The 25,599-nt window shown below is 48.6% G+C and overlaps 1 protein-coding gene across 5 annotated transcripts in view; it reads right to left on the bottom strand.

Moving 5' to 3' along the window:
• Positions 1-25,339, bottom strand: part of DNAJB6 (DnaJ heat shock protein family (Hsp40) member B6) — a 50,837-nt gene extending 25,498 nt beyond the window's left edge. For 2 of the 5 annotated variants that reach the window (XM_066234550.1, XM_066234546.1), the window contains exons 1-5: positions 25,192-25,339; positions 8,906-8,995; positions 5,566-5,675; positions 2,616-2,678; positions 751-861 (exon numbers count right to left, since the gene is read on the bottom strand). In XM_066234550.1, coding sequence (XP_066090647.1) covers positions 751-861; positions 2,616-2,678; positions 5,566-5,675; positions 8,906-8,970 — 349 coding nt within the window. In that variant the 5' untranslated portion in view covers positions 8,971-8,995; positions 25,192-25,339. Of the gene's footprint in view, positions 1-750; positions 862-2,615; positions 2,679-5,565; positions 5,676-8,905; positions 8,996-12,552; positions 12,578-12,770; positions 12,929-24,051; positions 24,120-25,191 lie in introns of those variants that run through there. The other 3 variants (XM_066234548.1, XM_066234547.1, XM_066234549.1) reach the window with 3 other exon arrangements.
• Between the last annotated feature and the right edge of the window lie 260 nt (positions 25,340-25,599).

Below are 25,599 nucleotides of genomic sequence, written 5' to 3'. Positions count from 1 at the left end.
TTGGAGCAAAAGATGGCTCGGGCGCTGGGGATGGCTCCTTGGCCTCTGCCCCAGGCACTAGAGTGGCTCTGGTCGCGACAGAGCGACGCCCCAGATGGGCAGAGCATCGCCCCCTGGTGGGCATGCTGGGTGGACCCCGGTCGGGCACATGCGGGAGTCTGTCTGACTGCCTCCCCATTTCCAGCTTCAGAAAAATACAAAAAAAAAAATTAAAAAAGAGAAGAGGAGGCCCTGGCCGGTTGGCTCAGTGGTACAGTGTCAGCCTGGCGTGCAGGAGTCCCGGGTTCGATTCCCGGCCAGGGCACACAGGAGAAGCGCCCATCTGCTTCTCCACCCCTTCCCCTCTCCTTCTTCTCTGTCTCTCTCTTCCCCTCCCGCAGCCAAGGCTCCATTGGAGCAAAGTTGGCCCAGGCACTGAGGACGGCTCCATGGCCTCTGCCTCAGGTGCTAGAATGGCTCTGGTTGCAACAGAGCGACGCCCCAGATGGGCAGAGCATCGCCCCCTGGTGGGCATGCCGGGTGGATCCCGGTCGGGCGCATGCGGGAAGTCTATCTGACTGCCTTTTGGTTTCCAACTTCAGAAAAATACAAAAAAGAAAAAAAAAAAGAAAAGGAAAAAGTTTAAGAACTCCCATGCCACTTACACACAATGAAGTGACAAGGACAACAGTGAATGAACAGGAAAGGCATCACCACTTCCTATGAGTCATGGAGACGGCCAAGCAGACAACAGCCCAGACAAGAACTTACCAAAGAAGTCGAATGAAAACGGGTCCCTTCCTCCGAAAAATTCCCTGAAGACTTCTTCGGGGTTCCGGAATGTGAAGCCATACTCGAACGGGTTGTCAAACTGGCTTCCACCTGCACAAGCAAAGCACACGCTCAGTTCATGAATGCTTGTGTACGGAGGGCAATTATGTGTCTACAGGACATTATACAAATCAAGGCCTTAAAGAAAGCATTTCATAGGCCCTGGCCGGTTGGCTCAGCGGTAGAGCCTCGGCCTGGCGTGCAGGGGACCCGGGTTCGATTCCCGGCCAGGGCACATAGAAGAAGCGCCCATTTGCTTCTCCACCCCCTCCCCCTCCCCCTCCTTCCTCTCTGTCTCTCTCTTCCCCTCCCGCAGCCAAGGCTCCATTGGAGCAAAGATGGCCCGGGCGCTGGGGATGGCTCCTTGGCTTCTGCCCCAGGTGCTAGAGTGGCTCTGGTCGCAGCGGAGCGACGCCCCGGAGGGGCAGAGCATCGCCCCCTGGTGGGCGGAGCGGCCCCCCCTGGTGGGCGTGCCGGGCGGATCCCGGTCGGGCGCATGCAGGAGTCTGTTTCTCCCCGTTTCCAGCTTCAGAAAAATACAAAAAAAAAAAAAAAAGAAAGCATTTCATAAACAAGGGCTCTGACATTCAAAACACAAGCCACACCCCAAAGGGAACCCCATGCCAAGGGGCCGTGGGCTGGGCCGCTGGGCATCTCCTTCCTTTTTTTTTTTTTTTTTTTTTAACAACTTACTATAGTTAAGTCTTTTTTTTTTTTTTTTAATTTAATTTTATTCATTTTAGAGAGGAGAGAGACAGAGAGAGAGAGAGAGAGAGAGAGAGAGAGAGAGAAGGGGGAGGAGCTGGAAGCATCAACTCCCATATGTGCCTTGACCAGGCAAGCCCAGGGTTTCAAACCGGCGACCTCAGCATTTCCAGGTCGACACTTTATCCACTGCGCCACCACAGGTCAGGCGGGCATCTCCTTCTTGCATCTACAAGTCATCAGCACAGCCTCTCACCCATGCTGGGTTCCTGTCAGGAAACTCCATGCAAACCAAGAGTGGCAACGTTCACTCACAGCTGGTCGAGGGCTGGTTTGGAGCACTGATTTCCAAACGCTCACCGTGGAGCTGTCAGGACCACAGACTATTAAACTTTTCATCAAAAATATACCAGTCTAGCCTAACCAGGAAGGAGCGCGGTGGATAGAGCGTCGGGGCTGGGATGCAGAGGACTCAGGTTCGAGACCCCAAGGTAGCCAGCTTGAGCGTGGGCTCCTCTGGTTTGAGCAAAAAGCTCACCAGCCCGACCCAAGGTCACTGGCTTGAGCTAGGAGTTACTCAGTCTGCTATAGCCCCCTGGTCAAGGCACATATGAGAAAGCAATCAATGAATAAAGTGCCACAATGAAAAACTGACAATTGATGCTTCTCATCTCTCTTCATTCCTGTCTGTCCCTAACTATCCCTCTGACACAATTAAGAACCGCAACGAAGAACTGATGTTTCTCATCTCCCTCCCTTCCTGTTTGTCCCTCTCTCTGACTCTATCTCTGTCACAAAAAAAGAAAAAGAAAGAAATACAGCAGTCTAGGACTTTCCACCAGAGGCAGCGGTTTTACTTTTTCAGTGGATACTGGTGTGTTATGCACAAACTCACAATGCGGCATTATTTCACATCTAGTCTAACAGGACTCGCAGTCGGCTCTGTAAATGCCGTCAATCTGTCTGTTCTCCCACTCACAACTCTGCCCAGGTAGAGGCTGCACCTGTGCTTACTCAAACACAACCCTGTCAGAGAGCTAACAAATCCATCCCCTTTAAAGATCTTTTGTTGCCAGAGAGAAATATCAACATTTACATACCAATATTTCCACTTCCATTTAATCCTTCTTTGCCATACTTGTCGTAGATATCCCGTTTTCTAGCTGTAAATTTAAAAAGAAAAGTCAATAAAGGTCAGGTTCCTTCCCCATGGAAATCGAATAGTCTCTCTCCCCAAATTGTAAGTCAGACCTAAAGCAGTACTGTGTTGACAATTAGCGGCAAAGAGTTGGGCATACCTTACTTTACATAAAAAGGAAAAGTCTTATTTTTTAAAAAAACATTTAAGCATTGGCGTGACCTGTGGTGGCGCAGTGGATAAAGCCTGTAACACTGAGGTCACCAGTTCAAAACCCTGGGCTTACCCGGTCAAGGCACATATAGGAGTTGATGGTTCCTGCTCCTCCCCCATTGTGTCTCCTCCCTCCCTCTCTCTCTCTCTCTCAAGTTAACTAAAATCTTTAAAAAAAATACTATTTGCCTGACCAGATGGTGTCGCAGTGGACAGAGCATTGGACTGGGATGCGGAGGGCCCAGGTTTGAGACCCCGAGGTCGCCAGCTTGAGCACGGGCTCCTCTGGTTTGAGCACAGCTCATCAGCTTGAGCCCAAGGTCACTGGCTCAAGCAAGGAGTTATTCGGTCTGCTGAAGGCCCACAGTCAAGGCACATATGAGAAAGCAATCAATGAACTAAGGTGTCGCAATGAAAAACTAATGATTGATGCTTCTCATCTCACTCTGTTCCTGTCTGTCTGTCTGTCCCTATCTATCCCTCTCTCTGACTCTGTCTCTGAAAAAAAAAAAAAACCACAGTATTTATTATGAAGTGTAATACGTGACCATGAACATTAAATATTCATTTCACTCACCACCCACAGAGCCCACACATGCTACATTCAATCACATCACCAAGGTAAGAATTACCCGTCCTAGACACATTGGCAGGAAGCGCGTGTACTGGCAGCCGGACTCGAGACCCTGGCCTGTGACAGCCCAGCCTCGCCTTCCTGACCTGCTGCTCCGTCCCGGTCCCTTCCAGAATGAGGACTACTGCTCAGCCCTGTTAACTCAGGTTCCCCTGACACGACACCTCACACTCCTCCCCCAAATCTCATGTTCTACAAAACCGCGCATTAAAATGCAGGGGTTATGGAGAAACCAGAACTAGAGAAGCAAAGCACTGCCAGCGAATCTGGGGAATCAGAGTCCTGGTAACAACAACTGTTCCTGCGAAGGTCAAGGCTGCATAAGAGACCATGAAAAATGCATATCATCAAAAAAAAATTAGGAGGATAAAAGAAAATATTTTAATGAGGGCATAGAGGTTCTCTTTCTGTGAAACTCTAGTGTGGGCTTAGTCCTCAGTTCTTCTCAGGAGGAACCCAGCCCCTGGGAAAGCGAGGGAAGCACATAAACAAGACTGATGCCCGTGTGTCAGGTCAGCTCAAAAGCCCACCATCAGCTGAAGACTGCGCTACTACTAAGACCAGCCTCTAGCCTTTCAAATGCATGCCTCCACCTTAGCTCACCAGGCTATCTAGCTACCTGACAGGTGGACCCAGTGGTTTTCCAGGTCTCTTACTTTGGTCCCACACTGTCCCTGTTCCAAACCCAGATGTGAGTCTCCTCTTCACCAAAAACCATGGGTTGGCGTGACCGGGTGGTGGCGCAGGGGATAGAGCATCAGACTGGGATGCAGAAAACCCAGGTTCAAGACCCCGAGGTCGCCAGCTTGAGCGAGGGCTCATCTGGTTTGAGCAAAAAGCTCACCAGCTTGGATCCAAGGTCGCTGGCTCACACAAAGGGTTACTCGGTCTGCTGAAGGCCCGCGGTCAAGGCACATATGAGAAAGCAATCAATGAACAATTAAGGTGTTGCAATGTGCAACGAAAAACTAATGATTGATGCTTCTCATCTCTCCATTCCTGTCTGTCTGTCCCTGTCTATCCCTCTCTCTGACTCTCACTCTGTAAAAAAAAAAAAAAAACAAACCATGGGTTGTAGCTGGTTAACAGCTAAGCTGTGAAACCAGGCTAGGGGACCTGACTTTAAGAGCATTCAGCAGCTACATTCTAGAACAGCAGTTCTCAACCTGTGGGTCGTGACCCCGGCGGGGGGTCGAACGACCAAAACACAGGGGTCGCCTAAAGATATCGGAAAATACATATTTTATTTAAAAATGTATTTTATAGGCCCTGGCCAGTTGGCTCAGTGGTAGAGCGTCAGCCTGGCGTGCAGGAGTCTCGGGTTCGATTTCCGGCCAGGGCACACAGGAGAAGCGCCCATCTGCTTCTCCACCCCAACCCCTCTCCTTCCTCTCTGTCTCTCTCTTCCCCTCCCGCAGCCAAGGCTCCACTGCAGCAGTTTGCCCAGGCGTTGAGGATGGCTCTGTGGCCTCTGCCTCAGGCGCTAGAATGGCTCTGATTGCGGCAGAGCATCGCCCCCTGGTGGGCATGCCGGGTGGATTCTGGTCAGGCGCACGTGGGAGTCTGACTGCCTACCTGTTTCCAACTTCAGAAAAACACAAAAATGTATTGTATAATAAATATGTATTTTCCGATGGCTTTAGGCAACCCCTGTATTTTGGTCGTTCGACCCCCACCAGGGTTGCAATCCACAGGTTGAGAACCGCTGCTCTAGAAAGAGGCTGGAACACTCAGACATCTAGTTGCAGCTGTGCACTCAATTCCTATGCCGTAACTAAGGAGTCCTTTCAAGTGGTGCCAGTCCTAGAAGCCTATATGTTTAAGAAGGGCAGTGGACAAGAGCAGTCCTTACACAACAAAGGGTGCCTTCAGACCAGCAAGGACCCACACTAATCCCCATGACCTCATCCTTCCTGCCAGTCCACAGACCAGGGTGTCAGTACCGTTCCACCTAGTAGAAGCCACTGGAAACCAGGGTGCCCCCAGCACTCACGGCTAAAAGAGTCAGAACCGGATCCCCAAGGCAGCACACCCACAGCCCACCCCGAGAGGGAGGCACGCTCACCATCGGAGAGCACCTCATAGGCCTCGGCTACTTGTTTGAATTTCCTCTCTGCTTCTTCTTTATTCTCTGGGTTCTTATCTGGATGCCACTTCAATGCCAGTTTCCGATACCTTGAAGAGAGTAAAAGGCACTGATCACAACTAAAGTCCAGATGAGGCAGGCGATGGCTTCTGAGCTGCAGACTGGGATGACAAGGGCTGGTTTCAGTCATGAAATCCCCGTCCCCAAGAATGAAATATACCAGTCCTAAGATCCAGAGAACATAATAAAAACCAACCTCTAGAGGTAGAAAAGTGTTCAGTGTATGTGGACCTGCTGTGTGCAGTGTGAGCTCAGGTGATGGGGTTGAGGAGTGTGTGCAGAAGGCAGTCCTGGTCACTGAGCAGGAAAAGGCCCCCACACGACTGGCATCTCCTTGCCAACCAGGACCTCCCAGTCCATGTGGCACAGGAGGGTCTCTCGGCCACCGCAGTCAAGAATTTCACATCTTTCACAAGGACACCCCATTCTGGGTTCAGTCTATGTTCCAAGGTGCCAATGAACAGTCACATGATTCTTAAATTTTTTTTTAAAAATCATCTTTGCCTGACCAGGCGGTGCGCAGTGGATAGAGCGTCGGACTGGGATGCAGAGGATCCAGGTTCAAGACCCTCGTGGTCGCCAGCTTGAGCGCGGGCTCATCTGGTTTGAGCAAAAGCCCACCAGCTTGAACCCAAATTCGCTGGCACCAGCAAGGGGTTACTTGGTCTGCTGAAGGCCCGTGGTCAAGGCACATATGAGAAAGTAATCAATGAACAACTAAGGTGTTGCAACGCACAATGAAAAAGTAATGACTGATGCTTCTCATCTCTCTTCGTTCCTGTCTGTCTGTCCCTGTCTGTCCCTCTCTCTGACTCACTCTCTGTCTCTGTAAAAAAAAATAATTAAAAAAAAATTTTTTTTTAATTAAAAAAAAAGTCATCTTCTCATTAGCTAAACATGAGCATACACTAATAGGGGGACATTAAGTGGAGAGGGGCATGCCCCTGAAAACAAGAACCTGACAATCCTCTTAACACCTGGCAACTTATGAATGTTATGTGGCTCAATTTAATTTTTTTTTTTTTTTTTTTTTTTTTTTTTTTTTGTATTTTTCTGAAGCTGGAAACAGGGAGAGACAGACTCCCGCATGCGCCCTACCGGGATCCACCCGGCACGCCCACCAGGGGGCGACGCTCTGCCCACCAGGGGGCGATGCTCCGCCCCTCCAGGGCCTCGCCCTGTCGCGACCAGAGCCACTCCAGCACCTGGGGCAGAGGCCAAGGAGCCATCCCCAGCGCCCGGGCCATCCCTGCTCCAATGGAGCCCTGGCTGCGGGAGGGGAAGAGAGAGACAGAGAGGAAGGGGGGGGGGGTGGAGAAGCAAATGGACGCCTCTCCCATGTGCCCCGGCCGGGAATCGAACCCGGGTCCCCCGCACGCCAGGCCGACGCTCTACCGCCGAGCCAACCAGCCAGGGCCTGGCTCAATTTAATTTCAGCATTTTAATGAAAAATCTCAGCTTAACATATTAGGATCTGATTACAGCTGGGATCTGTAAAGGTAAAACAGTAGTGTACTCTTCCATTACTGTAACCTAACCATGCAATAGCAGGCCCAAACCTCTACAAGGCCCCAGTCCCCACAGAAACAACAGACCACATGGAAGATGACAAGGAGCCAGGAAGCGCAGGAGCACAGACCACACCCTGTACCTGCCTTGTGGAAGACAACTGGGTCTCAGAGCCAAAGCGTCATATGAATTGTAAAGAGCATCTGACATGGCCTGTGGTGGCACAATGGACAGAGCGTCAACCTGGGATGCTGAGGTCACCAGTTCAAAGCCCTGGGCTTGCCCAGTCGAGGCACATGACGAGCAAACAATCAATGAACTGAAGGGGAGCTCTGAGCTGATTGATATTCCTTGCTCCCCAACTCCTCTCTGTAAAATCAGTAAGTAAAATCTTTGAGGGGGCAGCACCTGACATTTTGATCTTGACTAGAGGCTTTCTTTCCCCACTCGTGCTTTAGCAGCAGGCTCCAATCAGAAAACCTGTGACACAAACATGGGGAAGACTGGGGTCTTCTCAGGAGGGGGATGTGACAGCCACACACCTTCAGTCCTCAAACAAAGTTTTCCTGGTCACTGCACATGAACAAAGTTAGAATCTACAGAATGGACTGTTTCTAAGAATGTGCACCTCCCACGGTGGCAATTTTGCTCATTAAAAATAAATGAGGCTAAAAAAAATAAATGAGGCTAAATTGAGTCTGTCAGTTGGGAAACTCTCGTTCCTCTTTAAAGGTACCAGCATTTTCTAAATCGGAACCTTGAATTCTCCCTGGGACACTGACAGACCCACGCTCTCACTGGCAAACCGGAATCTCCACTTTCTAGGTGCATCTGGTGGCAGAAAGGCAGATTTCCTTCATGAATAAGTGCTGTACACACATGAAGTTTGTGCAAGAGCAGCACATCTGAGAATGCACCGAGCTGTTCCTGGCTGTGACCTGTGACGGAGTGAGAAACCCACTGCCCGCTGGTGACACCGCTCTATGACACTTCCACCGCCCGCCTGGTCCCACCTTAGCCAGCCACTCCTCCCAGCTTCTGGCAGAGGTGTGACACAGGGATGGTCTGCAAACAGCTCCAGTGTGCCCAACACAACAGCCAACACCCTGCTGCTAGTCCAGTATTTTTAAATGAACTGTTTGATTTGAAAACCCTTAATTTCCATCTGCAGACCCACTCAGACTAGCAGCATAGATTTCACTGTGTGGTAAGTTAGCCACGACGGTCCCCACAACACAAACTGAACCCACTCTCTAGTTATTCCAGGCTTCCTTATCCGTCTCTCCAGCTCTACTCCAACTCTGTAAAATCTATCTAATAACTTGTTTAGCTGTATGTTAACATCAAGCCAGTAACTAAATCCAGGTCACCTGGATCGGGCCCTTGTTGGAGGGATAGGCTGTGGCCTCCAGCAATGGGGACTAGGTGACCACACAGGGTGCTGTGGCACCACACTCCAGGAGTGCCAAGTCAGCTCCAAGTCCAATGTCAGGGCTATCTGGAATTATCTCACATCCTCAGGAAGGTTCTGATAGACTTACAGCAGAAACAGAGCCCACTGCCCCAAAGCAAGGGAGAGAGGAAACCATATGACCTTATCCTCCACCACTGGGCCAAGTCTGAGAAATTAAACTGGGCATGCAAAGACTGTTATACTACACTGAACATTTTCATAAGCAATAGAGTTATACTATCCAGTCAGCCGTGTCCAACTGCACAGGTTCATTATTTCAAAAATACAATTACTTACGCCTTTTTAATATCCTCGGCGGAGGCATGTCTCTGCACGCCTAGAACTTCATAGTAATCCACCATGTTTTACAGGCTGCTGGAACAAGTCCTGCAAACAGAGACCGTGGTCAATGACAACGCTACAGGGCTGGGTGATCATGGGGGGAGGCAGAGGGAAAAGGAGAGGAGGGGAGGGGCCCTCCTCTCAGCACTAAGCACTAGCCTGTCAGGCTTTGGACTTGTCCAGGAACTCATCACAAGACTGGCACCTCAGACCTTTCTTGGTGGTGGTGGTGGTGGGGGGGGCCTGAAAAACCTAATTAATAACCTAAACCAACAATTTTCAACACTTTTCATCTCCTGGCACACATGAACTAATTATAATTACTAAAATTCTGTAGCATACCTAAAAAAAACTTTTGATGATCTGACAAAAAAATAAGTATAATTTTGACTCACACCAAATCGCTACTGTCATTCATTTTTATTTCACAATCTCAAGGAAAAGAGGTCAGTGCCCCTGACTAAATAGGTATTGCATGTCTAAAAATTCTTATAGTGGCCCTGGCACTCCATAGCTGTGGGTTTGACCCCAACTCAGGGCACCTGCTGACCAGGCGGTGGTGCAGTGGACAGAGCGTCGGACTGGGAGGCAGAGGACCCAGGTTTGAGACCCCGAGGTCGCCAGCTTGAGCACGGGCTCATCTGGATTGAGCAAAGCTCCCCAGCTTGGACCCAGGGTCGCTGGCTTGAGCAAGGGGTTACTCAGTCTGCTGGAGCCCCACGGTCAAGGCACATATGAGAAAGCAATCAATGAATAACTAAGGTGTCACAACAAAAAATTAATGATTGATGCTTCTCATCTCTCTCCGTTCCTGTCTGTCTGTCCCTATCTATGCCTCCCTCTCTGTCTCTGTGTAAAGAAAAAAAAAACCCAACAATCAGTGCACAGATGAACGGAACAAATAAGTGAGACAATGAGTTGATGCTTCTTTCTCTCCTTTCACTTCCCCCATCCAATCAATGAAAAATAATTTTGTGTGTGTGACACACCCATTGAAAATCACTGCCCTACTAGACACAACTAGCAGATGGCTCAGGCAAGGACGGGGCGACCTGAGCAGCAGCTGACAGGCGTGCTCAGCACCCTGCTCCCTGCCTCGGGTGCTCATGAGCTCAGCTGCCCCATTCCTTCCGTGCATCCCTGTGCCGGCCTGGGCAGATGTGGGGTGCCAGGAAGAACAGCAACCCTGCCCAGGGCAAATGCAGCATGGAACCAAGACACCACACCTTCCCGCATATATCCCTAGAGCAAAAAAGGGACCACCTTTTTTTTTTTTTTTTTTGTATTTTTCTGAAGCTGGAAACAGGGAGAGACAGACAGACTCCCGCATGCACCCGACCGGGATCCACCCGGCACGCCCACCAGGAGCAACGCTCTGCCCACCAGGGGGCGATGCTCTGCCCCTCCAGGCCACGACCAGAGCCACTCTAGCGCCTGGGGCAGAGGCCAAGGAGCCATCCCCAGCGCCCGGGCCATCTCTGCTCCAATGGAGCCTTGGCTGCAGGAGAGGAAGGGGGGGGGGGGGGTGGAGAAGCAAATGGGCGCTTCTCCTATGTGCCTTGGCCGGGAATCGAACCCGGGTCCCCCGCACGCCAGGCCGACGCTTTACCGCTGAGCCAACCAGCCAGGGCAAGGGACCATCTTTGACTAAGGGCAATCAATTTGGTCAACTGACTCAGTGCCATTCAAAAAAGAATGTATAACCTTAAATGCTCTAAGTGTATGGCTGTAAATAAGTTCAGGAACAGAACAGACTGCTAATTTGCCTTTTAGAACCCCAAAATATCTATTTTTCAAGTAGAGTCCCAAGATGTTTTTTAAATTACAAATTAGAGGAGAAAATGATATGGTTACTATTTTCTTGTAATTCCACCAACTTGACATTCAAGTCCAACAAGCTGTGACAGACACAGCAAAACCCACACAACAGTAAGTAAAGGGTGTGCCTGTGAGTGGTTGTTCACTGTAGGTTTTTCCATTGTCTGAATGAAACTGTTTTAAATACAATCAGTTACAAGATATAGGAGTGAGCAGACAATTTTAAGAGGTTTTCTCACAGTAGGTACATCATTCAAAGCAGAGATTGGCTGGTGAGAGTTAGGTTCTGCCTGGAAATTATGTACTAACCACTGAGGAGGTAGCTGGTTCCTGTGACCAGGGAGGCACAGCAACCTGAAATCTTCAGGAACTAAAAACCTGGCCACCAGCCACAATACTGCAAGAGCAGCCAGAAAGCAGCAGAAAACCAGCACCACTTCGGCTCTTCTCAAAGGGATGAACTATGCATGGCTACTTTCAGCTGAGCTCTGTGGTTGCTGCATGGGTCTGCCTGACATCTCAGCAGTGACAGACAGGGGAATGATGCCAGCCCACTATTACAAGAGAACAAGGAAGAGATAGATCCCTGCAGAAAGCTCCCACTTCCTAACAGGTGGACCATCACCTGAGTCACACATGGCCAGAGGTCGCCAGGAGATCAGACGCCATGATTAGGGTTCTTCGCTACCAAGTCAAAGCCCATGCTCTCTGACGTCCCAACAGTTTGAGACACTGGGCCACATTTCTGCACAGTGATGGCAGTGTGGCAGCCAGGTCAAGGCAGCAGTAGGAAGATGGGCGGAGCTCAGGAGGCCCCACCTGCCAGGTGCTGAGCAGGCATGATTGCTCAACTGCTTACGGGTCTCCCACAAACATGTCAACTAGACATAGGCAGCACTCCAAAGCTGCCACTTCTCTCCTTCCTAAAGGAAAACTATCCCATGAAGAAAAGGCAAGTGAACTGAACAAAACCAATCAGCTGGTGGAGAGTCCAAACCCACCCAGCCCCCCTTCACCGATGCTGCCCCTCTGTTCTCTCGCCCAGCCCTGCCCAGTGGCCACCAACACAAGTGCCCCCTTATAAAGTGAAGAGGAAGAGCCTCCCCCCCATCAGCATCCAACAAACATTTTGGGGGCTTGTGTTGAGTGGCTCCCCAAACCCTGAGCACACCTGGGCCTCTGGTGGTGGCAGCCTCCCACTCTGCCTTCCACTGCCTGCTCACGCCCCTCATCTGGCCCTGCTGGGAAAGCGTGGGGTGCCCCCCTGCTGAGATAGCATATATTAGTAATGATTCCAAAACTCAAGCTCCAATCCTAGGTCTTTCTTGGGCACATCAGACATGAATAGACGGGGCTGGCTACTTGGCACCACTATCCAGACCTCTGATGGACACCCCAAATAGAACATGACCATCTCTCACTCTTGACCCTTCCGCTCTCACCTCGTCTTTCTCTAGTCAACTCCAGCCTGAGCTCCCAAGCCTCCTGATTAGAAATGTCACCATCACCAACTTCGCTACACCCCAGATACAAAATAAGTTAGACCACAGTTCTGCTTGATCTAGGAGCACATCCTCTCAAGCCCATCCCTTCCCTTTCCCCCACTCGCAACAGCACCAGCACCTCCCACCCCAACACACTGCAGTAGCACACCTTACCCTCGCAAAGCCACAGCAAGCCTGTCCATGCGTAGACGCCACAACAGCATTGGACAAAACCAGCAACAACGACACTGGGCATGCGGGAGTCCAGTGCCCAGTGCTGCAGACATCCTCAACACTCACCTTTCCTGGGAGGCAGCAGGTGGAATGAAGCCTGACTGTGCTGCTCCTGCCAGGTCAGTCTGGAACAGGAACGGCACAGGACAAGCCTCGGCCATGCAGTCAGGCAAGAAAATAAAGCAGCTGGCAAAACTGACTGGTGTGCTCATGACAAACAAGGAAATATAGCAGAGTATACCAGCTTGGAGGAGACTAAGAATAGAGAACTAAATGCCACCCACCTGAGCTCCGGACTGGCAGGAAAGGACATTTGTGAAAACCGGGTGGAGTATAAGTCTGCAGTCAAGAGTCCTGTGGCAGTTCTAATGTCTATGCAAGCTGGTGCAGTGAGGAAAGCGGGGGAAGGGATAGAAAACCCTTGTGCCACCCATACAGCTCTCTGTACAGCGAAAATGAATTAAAAATAAGTCAAAACAAACAAGTGCAGCATGTCAAAAGGACAAGGGAACAAAACAGAGCAGTGGGGACCCAGAGGGAACCGTGCACATACCCAGCACCAGAACCAGGGCCTCACTACCTGCCTTTCTACAAACCACATCTGCAACAGATAGTGGGGAGCCAACATTTTCGCAAGCACAGAAGACACTCCACCTGGGGACTAGTCTGGGCCTCAGACAATGCAGACCAGGCGCAGCAGCGTGAGCAGGTCCTGTTAAATGAGTGCCTGGAAGTCACCTCAGACACACTCCGCCTACCGAAGCGCCCAACTACGGGAACCTCTCAAGCACTACCTGCTCTGACTGCACATGCTCCAGGAGCAACCCTTCATCTGGACAGTTAAGAGGACTTCTCCAGACAGCCCAGCAAGGCTCCAAGGAATGTCCCCCTCTGGTTCTTGTTTAGGTCCAGGGCACAGGCGGAGTGTCCCCCCCACATGGTTAGCATTCAGGGGGAGACACTCCATGGACTTGTTACTTCTCTATGCTGATACACCCTTACACTTCTATTGTTCTTCCTAAGAACACTGTCCTGTACCGGCTCTGAGCAAGCTCCAAGGCTACAACTTTTTAGTACCCAGAACCCAACACCGACACTACAGGAACAGTCCAGTGGTCACCAACATAAGGTGGAAGACTAGTCCCTGTTACCTCTCCTGGGAAACAGACCACATGCAATGATGAGCCCAGCCTGCCCCATAAACTCACCTTGGTTATGTTGTCCCACTCCAACCAATCAAAACCTTGACACCAGTTTCTCCTATCAATATCCTCTCAATGAAACAAATGTCAGACCCTCACATCTGTCGACCACACCACTACAGAACAGCTCAACAACACACATTAAGTCTGTTATTCAAACCCTTCAGTTATTATTTCCTACAGTTTAGTAGGTTTTACCAATTTCTGTTCCGAGTCTTATTCCACATATCTCCTTTACTATGTTTATATTTTTAAAAATTGACTTTATTAACAGGCACAGTGTAATAATCACAAAAGTCACAGATTACAATACAAATGCTAAGTTATTTCTTCTTCAACAAGATGTAACTATTAAAATGAAGTAAGCTCTGGTCCAGTAGCTCAGTTGGGTCGAGTGTCATCCCAAACATGCCAAGGTTGCAGGTTCTACAGTAACATACGAGAATCAACCAATGAATTCATAAGTGCAACAACAAATTGATGTCTCTCTCTCTCTCTCTCTCCCCCTAAAAAATTAATTAAAAAGTATAAATGAGGCCCTGGCAGGTTGGCTCAGCGGTAGTGCGTCAGCCTGGCATGTGGGGGACCTGGGTTCAATTCCTGGCCAGGGCACATAGGAGAGGCACCCATTTGCTTCTCCACCCCCACCCCCTCTCCTTCCTCTCTGTCTCTCTCTTCCCCTCCCGCAGCCAAGGCTCCATTGGAGCAAAGATGGCCCGGGCGCTGGGGATGGCTCCTTGGCCTCTGCCCCAGGCGCTAGAGTGGCTCTGGTCTCGGCAGAGCATCCCCCCGGAGGGGCAGAGCATCGCCCCCGGTGGGCGTACCAGGTGGATCCCGGTCGGGCGCATGCGGGAGTCTGTCTGACTGTCTCTCCCCGTTTCAGAGAGCTCAGATGTGTGATGATTATTGTAAAGGAGGCATGTACACAGTGTACTCCAGGTAAGGGAAGGTACATGGAGCAGAGCATGTCCTCAGGAGAGATGAAGTAGCTTAGCATTGGGGTGAGGGTAAAAATGCATCTGGGGGGGTGTGGGCTTAGGGGCTCCTGGCAAGGTGCACTCAAGAGCACTGTGTACTCCAGGTAAGTGTAAGTTTATGGGGCAGGCTGGGCTCATCATTTCAGAGCTTCAGAAAAATACAAAAAAAAAAGTATAAATGAAATGAAGTAAATTTCATTAGTGTACTCCCCAAAGCACCTTCCAGAGAAAACCATACTCTGCTCCACAGCACTGCATCCTCCCCATGGAGACTCCAGACCAGGGGTCTCCAAACTTTTTACACAGGGGGCCAGTTCACTGTCCCTCAGACCATTGGAGGGCTGCCAAATACAGTGGTCCTCTCACTGACCACCAATGAAAGAGGTGCCCCTTCCAGAAGTGCAGTGGGAGCTGGATAAATGGCCGGCCCGCGGACCGTAGTTTGGGGACGCCTGCTCCAGACAGTTCTCTTGTGTGCACCTTGCCAGGAGCCCCTAAGCCCGCACCCCCCCCAGATGCATTTTTACCCTCACCCCAATGCTAAGCTACTTCATCTCTCCTGAAGACATGCTCCACGTACCTTCTCTTACCTGGAGTACACTGTGTACATGCCTCCTTTACAATAATCATCACACATCCCTGGGTTTTTTTTAAATGTTTTTAGACCACAAGGTCCTTAAGGGCAGGACCCACACCACTCAATCTCTAGATCTCAGCAACACAGTCCCTGGCAGAGAATAAGGTGGCTTACCAAATTGGTGGGTACACAGAACAAAGCTTTTAATAATTACAGAATGTCTGGGAGCTTCTCAAGTTCCCTCATATTCCAATGGATGATCAAGAAGACCCAAAGCCTCTTGTCCACTTACCAAGGTAAATTTTGATTAACCAAGCCAAGTTAGCAAAATATGAAAATGTGGCTGCAGCCCTGGCTGGATAGTTCAGTTGGTTAGGGCATCATCCTTGTACATCAGGGGTCCCCAAACTTTTTACACAGGGGGCCAGTTCACTGTCCCTCAGACCGTTGGAGGGCCGGACTATAAAAAAACTATGAACAAATTCCTATGCACACTGCACATATCTTATTTTAAAGTAAAAAAACAAAATGGGAACAAATACAATATTTAAAATAAATAACAAGTAAATTTAAATCAACAAACTGACCAATATTTCAATGGGAACTAGGCTCCTCTCACTGACCACCAATGAAAGAGGTGCCCTTCCAGAAGTGCGGTGGGGGCCGGATAAATGGCCCCAGGGGGCCACAAGTGGCCCGCGGGCCGTAGTTTGGGGACCCCTGCTGTACATTAAGGTTACTGGTTCAATACTCGGTCAGGGCACATATGGAAATGGATCTGTGTTTCTCTCTCTCTCTCTCTCACCTTTCTCTAAAATCAATTAAAAATCTTTAAGTAAATATGACTGCAAACCAGTAACTGTTAAATTCTACATATCCTAATCTAGTCTTCTCCTCAAGAAGCCTAGAGCCATTCACTGGTCACCCCAAACAAATACAACCAGTTTTCACTAGCGTTTCACTTCCCAGCTGTCCCTCCAATGCAGCAGCAAGCCCCATGATCTGCAGTCTGTCCTCCCAACACAGCTGACTCAACTGGAAACGCTTTTCTTCCCAGTCTGCACATTAACACTTTACCCTAGGGTCCACTCTTGGCCACCCAAATAGATACGCAAACGAACCAGGGTACCCACCATTGGTGAAGGCTGGAATCCATGCGCCACCTCCCAACTGATGCCTGCACTGTAGCCAGTGCGGACCATTGTATCAACACATGGAACACAAGTTCCAACTCCCAAAGTTCAATCAGCTGCACATCTCCAATCACCAAACAGATGAATTAAACCAGTGGTAGTCAACCTGGTCCCTACTGCCCACTAGTGGGCGTTCCAGCTTTCATGGTGGGCAGTGGCGAAGCAACCAAAGTATAAATAAAAAGATATATTTAACTATAGTAAGTTGTTTTATAAAGATTTATTCTGCCAAACTTAGCAAAAATCCAACATAAAGTACTTGGTAAGTAATTATTATTATATGCTTTAACTTGCTGTAACTCTACTCTATAAATTTTATAAAGTAAAGTTACTTCCTTACTTTATAAATCACCATTACTGTGGAACCGGTGGGCAGTTAGAAAATTTTACTACTAACAGAGATACAGAAGTGGACAGTAGGTATAAAAAGGTTGACTACCCCTGAATTAAACCATCATTACGTGTACTTACACATTTTATTACTAGAGTTCTAGAAAGTACAATTCTGTGTAATTAAGTCTAGGTCACTCTTGTTAAGTCTGAGGAAAAAAAGTGCCTAGATTTCCTAATAGAACCACCATCACTTAACTTCTGTTTCCTGTGTCTCACTGGAAAAAGCACTAAAAGAACACTACAGGATCCCAAACCTCCTATAGCTACCTCCTCCAAGCATCGTGTTCATAACAAAAAATAGTGTATGTGCCCAACACAACTGTTAAAAACATATCACTCTGAGGCCTTACAGTGTCCCTGAATTTCCCAAGCTTGGTGTGGGGGCTTAGATATCTCCATATCTGTCTGACCTGTGGTGGCGCAGTGGATAAAGCGTTGATCTGAAATGCTGAGGTCACCGGTTCAAAACCCTGGACTTGCCTGGTCAAGGCATATATGGGAGTTGATGCTTCCTGCTCCTCCCCCCTTTCTCTCTCTCTCTCTCACTCTAACTCTCTCTCCTCTCTAAAATGAATGAATAAATAAATAAAATTAAAAAAAAAAAAAAAAGATATCTCGCCCTGGCCGGTTGGCTCAGCGGTAGAGCGTCGGCCTAGCGTGCGGAGGACCCGGGTTCGATTCCCGGCCAGGGCACACAGGAGAAGCGCCCATTTGCTTCTCCACCCCTCCGCCGCGCTTTCCTCTCTGTCTCTCTCTTCCCCTCGCGCAGCCAAGGCTCCATTGGAGCAAAGATGGCCCAGGCGCTGGGGATGGCTCTGTGGCCTCTACCTCAGGCGCTAGAGTGGCTCTGGTCGCAACATGGCGACGCCCAGGATGGGCAGAGCATCGCCCCCTGGTGGGCAGAGCGTAGCCCCTGGTGGGCGTGCCGGGTGGATCCCGGTCGGGCGCATGCGGGAGTCTGTCTGACTGTCTCTCCCCGTTTCCAGCTTCAGAAAAATGAAAAAAAAAAAAAAAAAAAAAAGATATCTCCATATCTGAGGCCTTCTGCTACTCCATCTCCCAAATCTTGATCATCCACACCAATAAGGTGTTTATTGGACAAAAGTGACCCTCATTCACCCACAACACCTTTCTCAAGTATCTCTCCATCTAGAATTGAAGAAGAAACCTTGCTCTGCGTGCTAAAACAAAAAAACTAAACAAAAACATTCCTTCATTCCTTTCTAACCCAAGACTCCACTTTGAAAATGGAGCTGAAGCAAGGGGAACGAGTTTCTTCTTCCAGAAAGCCTTTCATTATCACCCACACACAGATTTGTACTCACTGTACACTGTTCTAAGTAACATATTTGAAAGGCCATATGTCTACTGAAGACATTCCTTATCTTTAGTGAAAACAAGTCAAATACATATTACTTCTATGAACCCAGAAAAAAGGCAATTTTAAGTACAATGTTTTTTAAATGTTAGATTCATGTTGAGGCATCAAACTGATTTCTTGCAATACTAGTAGGCAAGAAGTTTAAGAAGAAGGTCAGGTAGCTCAGTTGGTTAGAGCGTCTTTCCAAGATGCATAGGTTTCAAGTATGATTCCAGTCAGAGCATGTACAGGAACAAACTGATGTTTCTCCCTTTTTCTTTTTCTCACTCCCTCCCTCTCTCTATAATCAATAAATTTTTTTAAAAAAAAAAAGAAAGAAAAAAATCTGGAGCAGCTTCCCAGGTGTCCTTTTATTACCTGATGACTCTCAGACCAAATACACAGGTAGGAGAGAAACAAATATAGACATGACCTTCCTTATCACAGATCACCTACTTAAATATTTGTCTTTACCCAATATCCCCTACATTCCTGAAACACAAGGAAGTTACTGGCTTCATGAATAGATAGGGACCACTGTCACCTATTAGATTCCTTTCATTAAAATAAAGTAGAACACATCACAAGAGCTCTGTCTCTAATATTTGTGAACTTCAACTGTATGTTACATATATATAGTGTGTCCGTAAAGTCACAGTGGACTTTTGACCGGTCACAGGAAAGCAACAAAAGACGATAGAAATGTGAAATCTGCACCAAATAAAAGGAAAACTCTCCCAGTTTCATACCTGTTCAGTGCAGTTCGATGTGGGCTCACGCACATATTTTTTAGGGCTCCTTAGGTAGCTATCCCGTATAGCCTCTACAGACTTGTCACTGACTGATGGCCTACCAGAACGGGGTTTCTCCACCAAACTGCCAGTTTCCTTCAACTGCTTATCTCACCGAGTAATGTTATTCCTAAGTGGTGGCACTTTGTTATAAACGCACCAATATTCACGTTGCACTTTGGTCATGGATTCGAATTTAGCGAGCCACCGAACACACTGAACTTTCCTCTGTACCATCCACATTTCAATTGGCATGGCCATGGGCTGCTCCGCTGTATACACGGTGTTACGTCGTCATCTGCGCATGCGCACATGCTGCCACATCATCTTACAGAAACGGGGAGGGTTTTCCTTTTATTTTGGTGCAGATTTCACAATTCTGTCATCTTTTGTTGCTTTCCTGTGACCAGTCAAAAGTGCACCATGACTTTACAGACACATTGTATATCTAACAGGAGAGGGGGAGGGCAGGTGGGAGACAGAGAGGGAGAGAACATTAATTTGCTGTTCCACTTAGCTGTATACATTCACTGGTTGCTTCCAGTGTGTGCCCCGACCAGAAATCGAACCTGCAACCTTGGTAATTCTGGATAACACTCTAACCAACTGAGCTAACCAGCCAGGGTAGTGTGTGTGTGTGTGTGTGTGCGCGCGCAAAAATATTTTTTCCCAACTTTACTAAACTCTGGATTCCACTATTAATTGAAGAAGGGAAATCAGAATGCAGACAAACCAGGAAGTAGAGTCCAACTCAAGCAGTCCTGGCTGAGCACTCCAGCTGGGGGCAACACTGCAGGCACAACGGAAAACCATCAAGCTCCAAGGCCTGTCATGGAAAGTGCACAAGGGTGCCAAAGCACAGGCACACGAGGCAAACACTAACGCTTTTGGCGAAAAGGGTAGGATGAGCATTTTCATTATTTTTTTTTATATTTTTTTTTAATTTTTTATTTATTCATTTTAGAGAGGAGAGAGAAAGGGAGAGAGAGAGAGAGACAGGGAGAGAGAGAGAGACAGAGAGAGAAGGTAGGGAGGAGCTGGAAGCATCAACTCCCATATGTGCCTTGACCAGGCAAGCCCAGGGTTTCGAACCGGTGACCTCAGCATTTCCAGGTCGACGCTTTATCCACTGCGCCACCACAGGTCAGGCCATTTTCATTATTTTTTATGTTTACTTTTTTTTTTTTTTTTTTTTTTCATTTTTCCGAAGCTGGAAACGGGAAGGCAGTCGGACAGACTCCCGCATGCGCCCAACCGGGATCCACCCGGCATGCCCACCAGGGGGCGATGTACTGCCCCTCTGGGGCGTTGCCCTGTCGCATCCAGAGCCATTCTAGTGCCTGAGGCAGAGGCCACAGAGCCATCCCCAGCACCCGGGCCATCCCTGCTCCAATGGAGCCTCAGCTGTGGGAGGGGAAGAGAGAGAGAGAGAGAGAGAGAGAGAGAGAGAGAGAGAGAGAGAGAGAGAGGAAGGAGAGGGGGAGGGATGGAGAAGCAGATGGGCGCTTCTCCTTTGTGCCCTGGCCGGGAATCAAACCCGGGACTCCCGCACGCCAGGCCGACACTCTACCGCTGAGCCAACTGGCCAGGGCCTATGTTTACTTTTTTTAATGTTTATTTTTTATTGATTTTTAGAAAGAAGGGGAGAGCCTGACCTGTGGTGGCACAGTGGATAAAGCATCGACCTGGAATGCTGAGGTCGCCGGTTTGAAACCCTTGGCTTGCCTGGTCAAGGCACATATGGGAGTTGATGTTTACTGCTCCTCCCTCTCTCTCTTTCTCTGTGTCTGTCTCTACTCTCTGAAATAAATAAAATTTTTTTAAAAAATTTCTTTAGGCCCTGGCCGGTTGGCTCAGCGGTAGAGCGTCGGCCTGGCGTGCGGGGACCTGGGTTCGATTCCCGGCCAAGGCACATAGGAGAAGCGCCCATTTGCTTCTCCACCCCCCCCCTTCCTCTCTGTCTCTCTCTTCCCCTCCCGCAGCCGAGGCTCCATTGGAGCAAAGATGGCCCAGGCGCTGGGGATGGCTCCTTGGCCTCTGCCCCAGGCACTAGAGTGGTGCTCTGGTCGCAGCAGAGCAACGCCCCGGAGGGGCAGAGCATCGCCCCCTGGTGGGCGTGCCAGGTGGATCCTGGTCGGGCGCATGCGGGAGTCTGACTGTCTCTCCCCGTTTCCAGCTTCAGAAAAATACAAAAAAAAAATTTTTTTTTTTAATTTTTTTAAAAGGGAGAGAGCAGGAGAGAGACAGGAACATCTGATCCTGTATGTGCCCTTACCAGACCTCTGCACTTCAAGACGATGCTCCAACCAACCAAGCCACTCCAGCCAGGGCTAAATGAGCATTTTAAAGGACACAAAATCACCTTTTGCCTGAGGAAATCACCCTTCCAAAGGCAACTGACACTTATAACTAAGCCTACTAATCCAATAGGCAAGATATGGACACAACCTAGGTAGCCATCCACTGATGAAGAATGGATAGTGGTGCATGTGCGCAATGAATACTACTCAGCCATAAAGAATGAAATCTCGCCACTGTGACACGGAAGCACCTAGAAGGTACTGGATTCAGTGAAACAAGTCAGACAAACACCACAATTTCACTTCCTGTATTTCCCCCCATGCGTAAGACGCACCCTTTTCCAAAATATTTGGGTTCTAAAAACTGGTTGCGTCTTATACAGTGGTTGTAGTTTTTTTTACTTGCATTTCCCACTTTTTTGCACTTGTTTTTGTGCTCATTGTTGAAGACAGTGATTTGTCATCAGATACAGATGAGGACAAGCTAAGGGATAGACGTTTTGACAGTGATGAAGAGTTGTCTGAATTTTATGATGAATAAGACTTGAATTCAATAGCTTTATGTAATACATTTCTTTTTTCAAATTTCGGACCCCAAAATTAAGGTGCATCTTACACATGGGAGCGTCTTATACATGGAAAAATATAGTATATGTGCTATCTAAAAACACAAAACAAATGAATAAACAAAACCACAGAAACAGGCGCAAAGAACAGATGGCTGTCAGTGGGGAGGACAAAAAACAAAAAGATTCCTGACATAGCTGGAGTATTTGAATATACTGATACATAGTTCTACCACCTCACAGCCATAACCAACGGCTGCCATTGTTTCTCATTTAGAATGGCAGAAAATCCCTTAAGACTTTAGATAAGGTAATAAAACTAAAGAGAAAACCAAACGATGCCTAACATAAGATATAACTTTTGAAATAAGGCACCAAAGACAAAGAATATAAAGACAGAATCTCTGCTTTGACATATACTATAAACCTTAGAAGTTATTTTTTTCAGAAATTAATTCCTCCACCTTAAAAATAAATATTTAAAATTTACATCTGGCCTGACCTGTGGTGGCGCAGTGGATAAAGCGTCAACCTGGAAACACTGAGGTTGCCGGTTCAAAACCCTGGCTTGCCTGGTCAAGGCACATATGGGAGTTGATGCTTCCTGCTCCTCCCCTTCTTTCTCTCTCCCCCCCCCCAAAATGAATAAATAAATAAATAAATAAGAATCTTTTTTAAAAATTTACATCTTAGGCAGGCTATTAAAAAAGAGGTCAGCTGTGATTTCAGAAGTCCTAAAAATAAAAAAGTTTGGAAAAACACCTAATCAATACACAAAAAAATCATTGAATTTTGACCAACTGACGTATCCATTAAGTCACTTCTCCAATTAGGCTTTAAAATTGTCTTTCCATTCTACATTATCATTTCTATCATTGTTCTTATCTTCAACTTTGCTGGCCTTCTCCCTTTTATTGAGTTTTAAGTTCTCTCAAATTCTATTCAAAGAGAAACTACATTATTTGTTCAATCTTCTCATTATTCCTCTCATATTTCCTTAATAAGCCTGCAATTACCTGCCCTGCACCACGAGGTGGTGTCCTAGATAAATTTAAACCAAACCAGGATTTTTTGGGGCGGTTTTTTTTTGGTTTTTCTTTAGAGTGAGGGATAGAAGGGACAGACAGGAACAATGAGAAATGGGAAGCATCAATCATCAGTTTTTTGTTGCGAGACCTCAGTTGTTCATTGATTGCTTTCTCATATGTGCCTTGATCGTGGGCCTTCAGCAGCCCAAGTAACCCCTTGCTCAAGCCAGCAACCTTGGGTCCAACCAAGCTGGTGAGCCCGTGCTCAATCTGGTGACCTCGGGGTCTCGAACCTGGGTTCTCCACTTCCCAGTTCGACGCTCTATCCACTGCGCCAACCTCTGGTCAGGCCCAAACCAGATTTTTAACACACCATCATCCTAAATTCTAGAATCAAGTCCGAGTGAAAAGGCAAAAAGAAATCATTTTTTAAATTCTGTTAAAATATCAACTTACAAATACAAGGGCTGATTCTAATTCACTTACTCCTTAGAAACAAGACATCAGAAAGGATGAGCAATCATCCTTAAACATTAACCAACCAAGCAGTGACCTTTGCCCCAAAGCAAGGAACTGGTAACACCAACTAAGGTGACATGGTCAGGATTGCATGACAATCCTGAAAAAATGAATTATAAATAATCTGCCAAAGGCCCTGGCTGGTTAGCTCAGTCAAAGATTGGTCCCAAAAGACCAAGATTGCGGGCAGGACAGGACACATTTGGGAAGCAACCAATGAGTGAGTGCACAACTAAGTGGAACAAGAAATGAATGCCTCTTCCCTCCCCCCCCCCCCCGTCTCTCTAAAAGCAATTAATCAATAATAATAATTAGTTTTAAAGTTTCTTCTAAAATGGTTAAAAAATTTTTTGAAAAAAAGCTACAGATCACCACAGCACACCCTGGCTTTTGAGTTGCTAGGCTCAAAACTGTCCAAAATAGATTACAAGAGAAAATGTTCTTGGTTCTACCACCTAAGAAAACTGGGTTTGCTTAAAGAGAAAAGCTATTGTAGGCCACTTAGCTCCAACTTTCAAGAGTTGAATTCCCTAGCCATAACTCAGTCATTACTCAATACTCCCCCACCCTGTCCTGGAGCCAGAAATACCTTTCAAACAAACCACTTCCAAATCCAGGATTAAAAAACACTGATATTTTGAAGAGAAGGCTGAACTTACCTGACATTCTTTTTAAAAAGGCTCTGTGTCCCCCTACTTCCTCACTTCCTGCAGCTCCACACTAAGCCCATTTCCCCGCCCACTTCCTGGCAAGTCATCAGCACCTCCCCAAATCCATGTTCTGCATCATCTAAAAACTCCCCAGCTCATCAAGCCGTGTGCACAGAGCGCTATAACCTTTTCATGCAAAGAAAGTCCCAACGGCACAGGAGCCGAAGCCTCTTATTGGAAAACCAAACAAGTGGTATTGAACCTCCCAGAGAATCAGGAAGTGGGGTGGACCAGGGAAGATGAGGAAGGGAAGAAGTATGTGATCCCTTAAAATATATATATTTTTAATATTCGCAAGAATTTTTTTTTACAACTGTAACTAATTAAACCTGAAGAACAACAGTCCTAGTTCAGTTGGCTGTAGCCTGTTCAACACGCCAAGGTTGTGGGGTTGGACGCCCAGTCAAGGCACAGACAAGAAGGAACCAAAGAATGCATCAATAAGTGGAACAACAAATTCACGTCTGTCTGTCTCCCTCTAAAATAAGTTTTTTTTTTTAAATAACCGGAAGATCAGCAAACAAGTTCAAATGAGAAAGGTTTATCTTTCCCTCTTTTGGTCATTTAACTCGTCTACTACGTCAACCGCAGCCTTAATTAAAAGGTCCGCCCACAAAATCTGACTCGGCATCCACAACTGGAACGAAAATGCTGAACGCCGCAGGGGCGGCCCCGGAGCGGCGGCGAGCTTCCCACCGTGGCCTCCCCATGGGCAAGCGCACCCGCAGCGTCGCCGAGCCCGCCCCCGGCACTCCCGGCCGGCCGGCCTGCCTGCCTGCCGCCCCTACTTGGGGAGAAGTGCTACAAAGTTTAGTTTATTCTAGAAAACGCGCTGCCCAGGCCCGGACTCGCGGCGTCCGGGAACCCGCGGCCGCTCGCGGGGGGGGGGGGGGGGGGGGGGGACGCGGAGCGAGCTCGGCCGGCGAGACGCCCCCATTGCCCGCCGCCCGCACGAGCCTCGGCCCAACCGCCGGCGCGGGCCGGGAACACCGGGCGAGGCGGGAAGGCGACCGGCCTGGACTCCGCGTCGCGCCCGGCCCCACACTCGCCCGCGCCGGACCCACACGCGGTCGCCAGCGCGACCCTCACCGAGGACGCGGAGCCTGCGGCGGGAGGGCGCGGCGGGACGACAGCCCGGTTTCCTCGGCTCCGGTGCGGCGACGCTGATGACGGCGGAGGCTCCTCGCGCTTTCCTTTCTCCTTTCTCCAACAACAAACAGGAACTGCGTCACGCGTCGGCGGCGTGCCGCGTCCACTTCCGCCCGACCGGAAGCCGCGCATGCGCTCCGCCCGCCCTTGCATTTCCCGAAGGTTCTCGGCCCTGAGGCGCCGGCGGAGAGCTAGTTCCTGCTGAGTCCCCGCCCCCCCCCTGCCCTCCCCACCCCCGGGGCGGCCTGGCTGCTGTTCCAGAGAAAACTGGCGCTTGGTTTGTGTCCTCAGGCCGGACATTAGGATAGCGCCGGTGCCTGTCCCTTCGCCTCCGCTCCTGGGTCACCA

This window comes from Saccopteryx bilineata, chromosome 6, assembly GCF_036850765.1.
Source record: "Saccopteryx bilineata isolate mSacBil1 chromosome 6, mSacBil1_pri_phased_curated, whole genome shotgun sequence".
Taxonomy (NCBI): Eukaryota; Metazoa; Chordata; class Mammalia; order Chiroptera; family Emballonuridae; genus Saccopteryx; species Saccopteryx bilineata.
The sequence above is the reverse complement of the archived record's forward strand: the minus strand, read 5'-3'. Positions and strand labels throughout refer to the sequence as shown.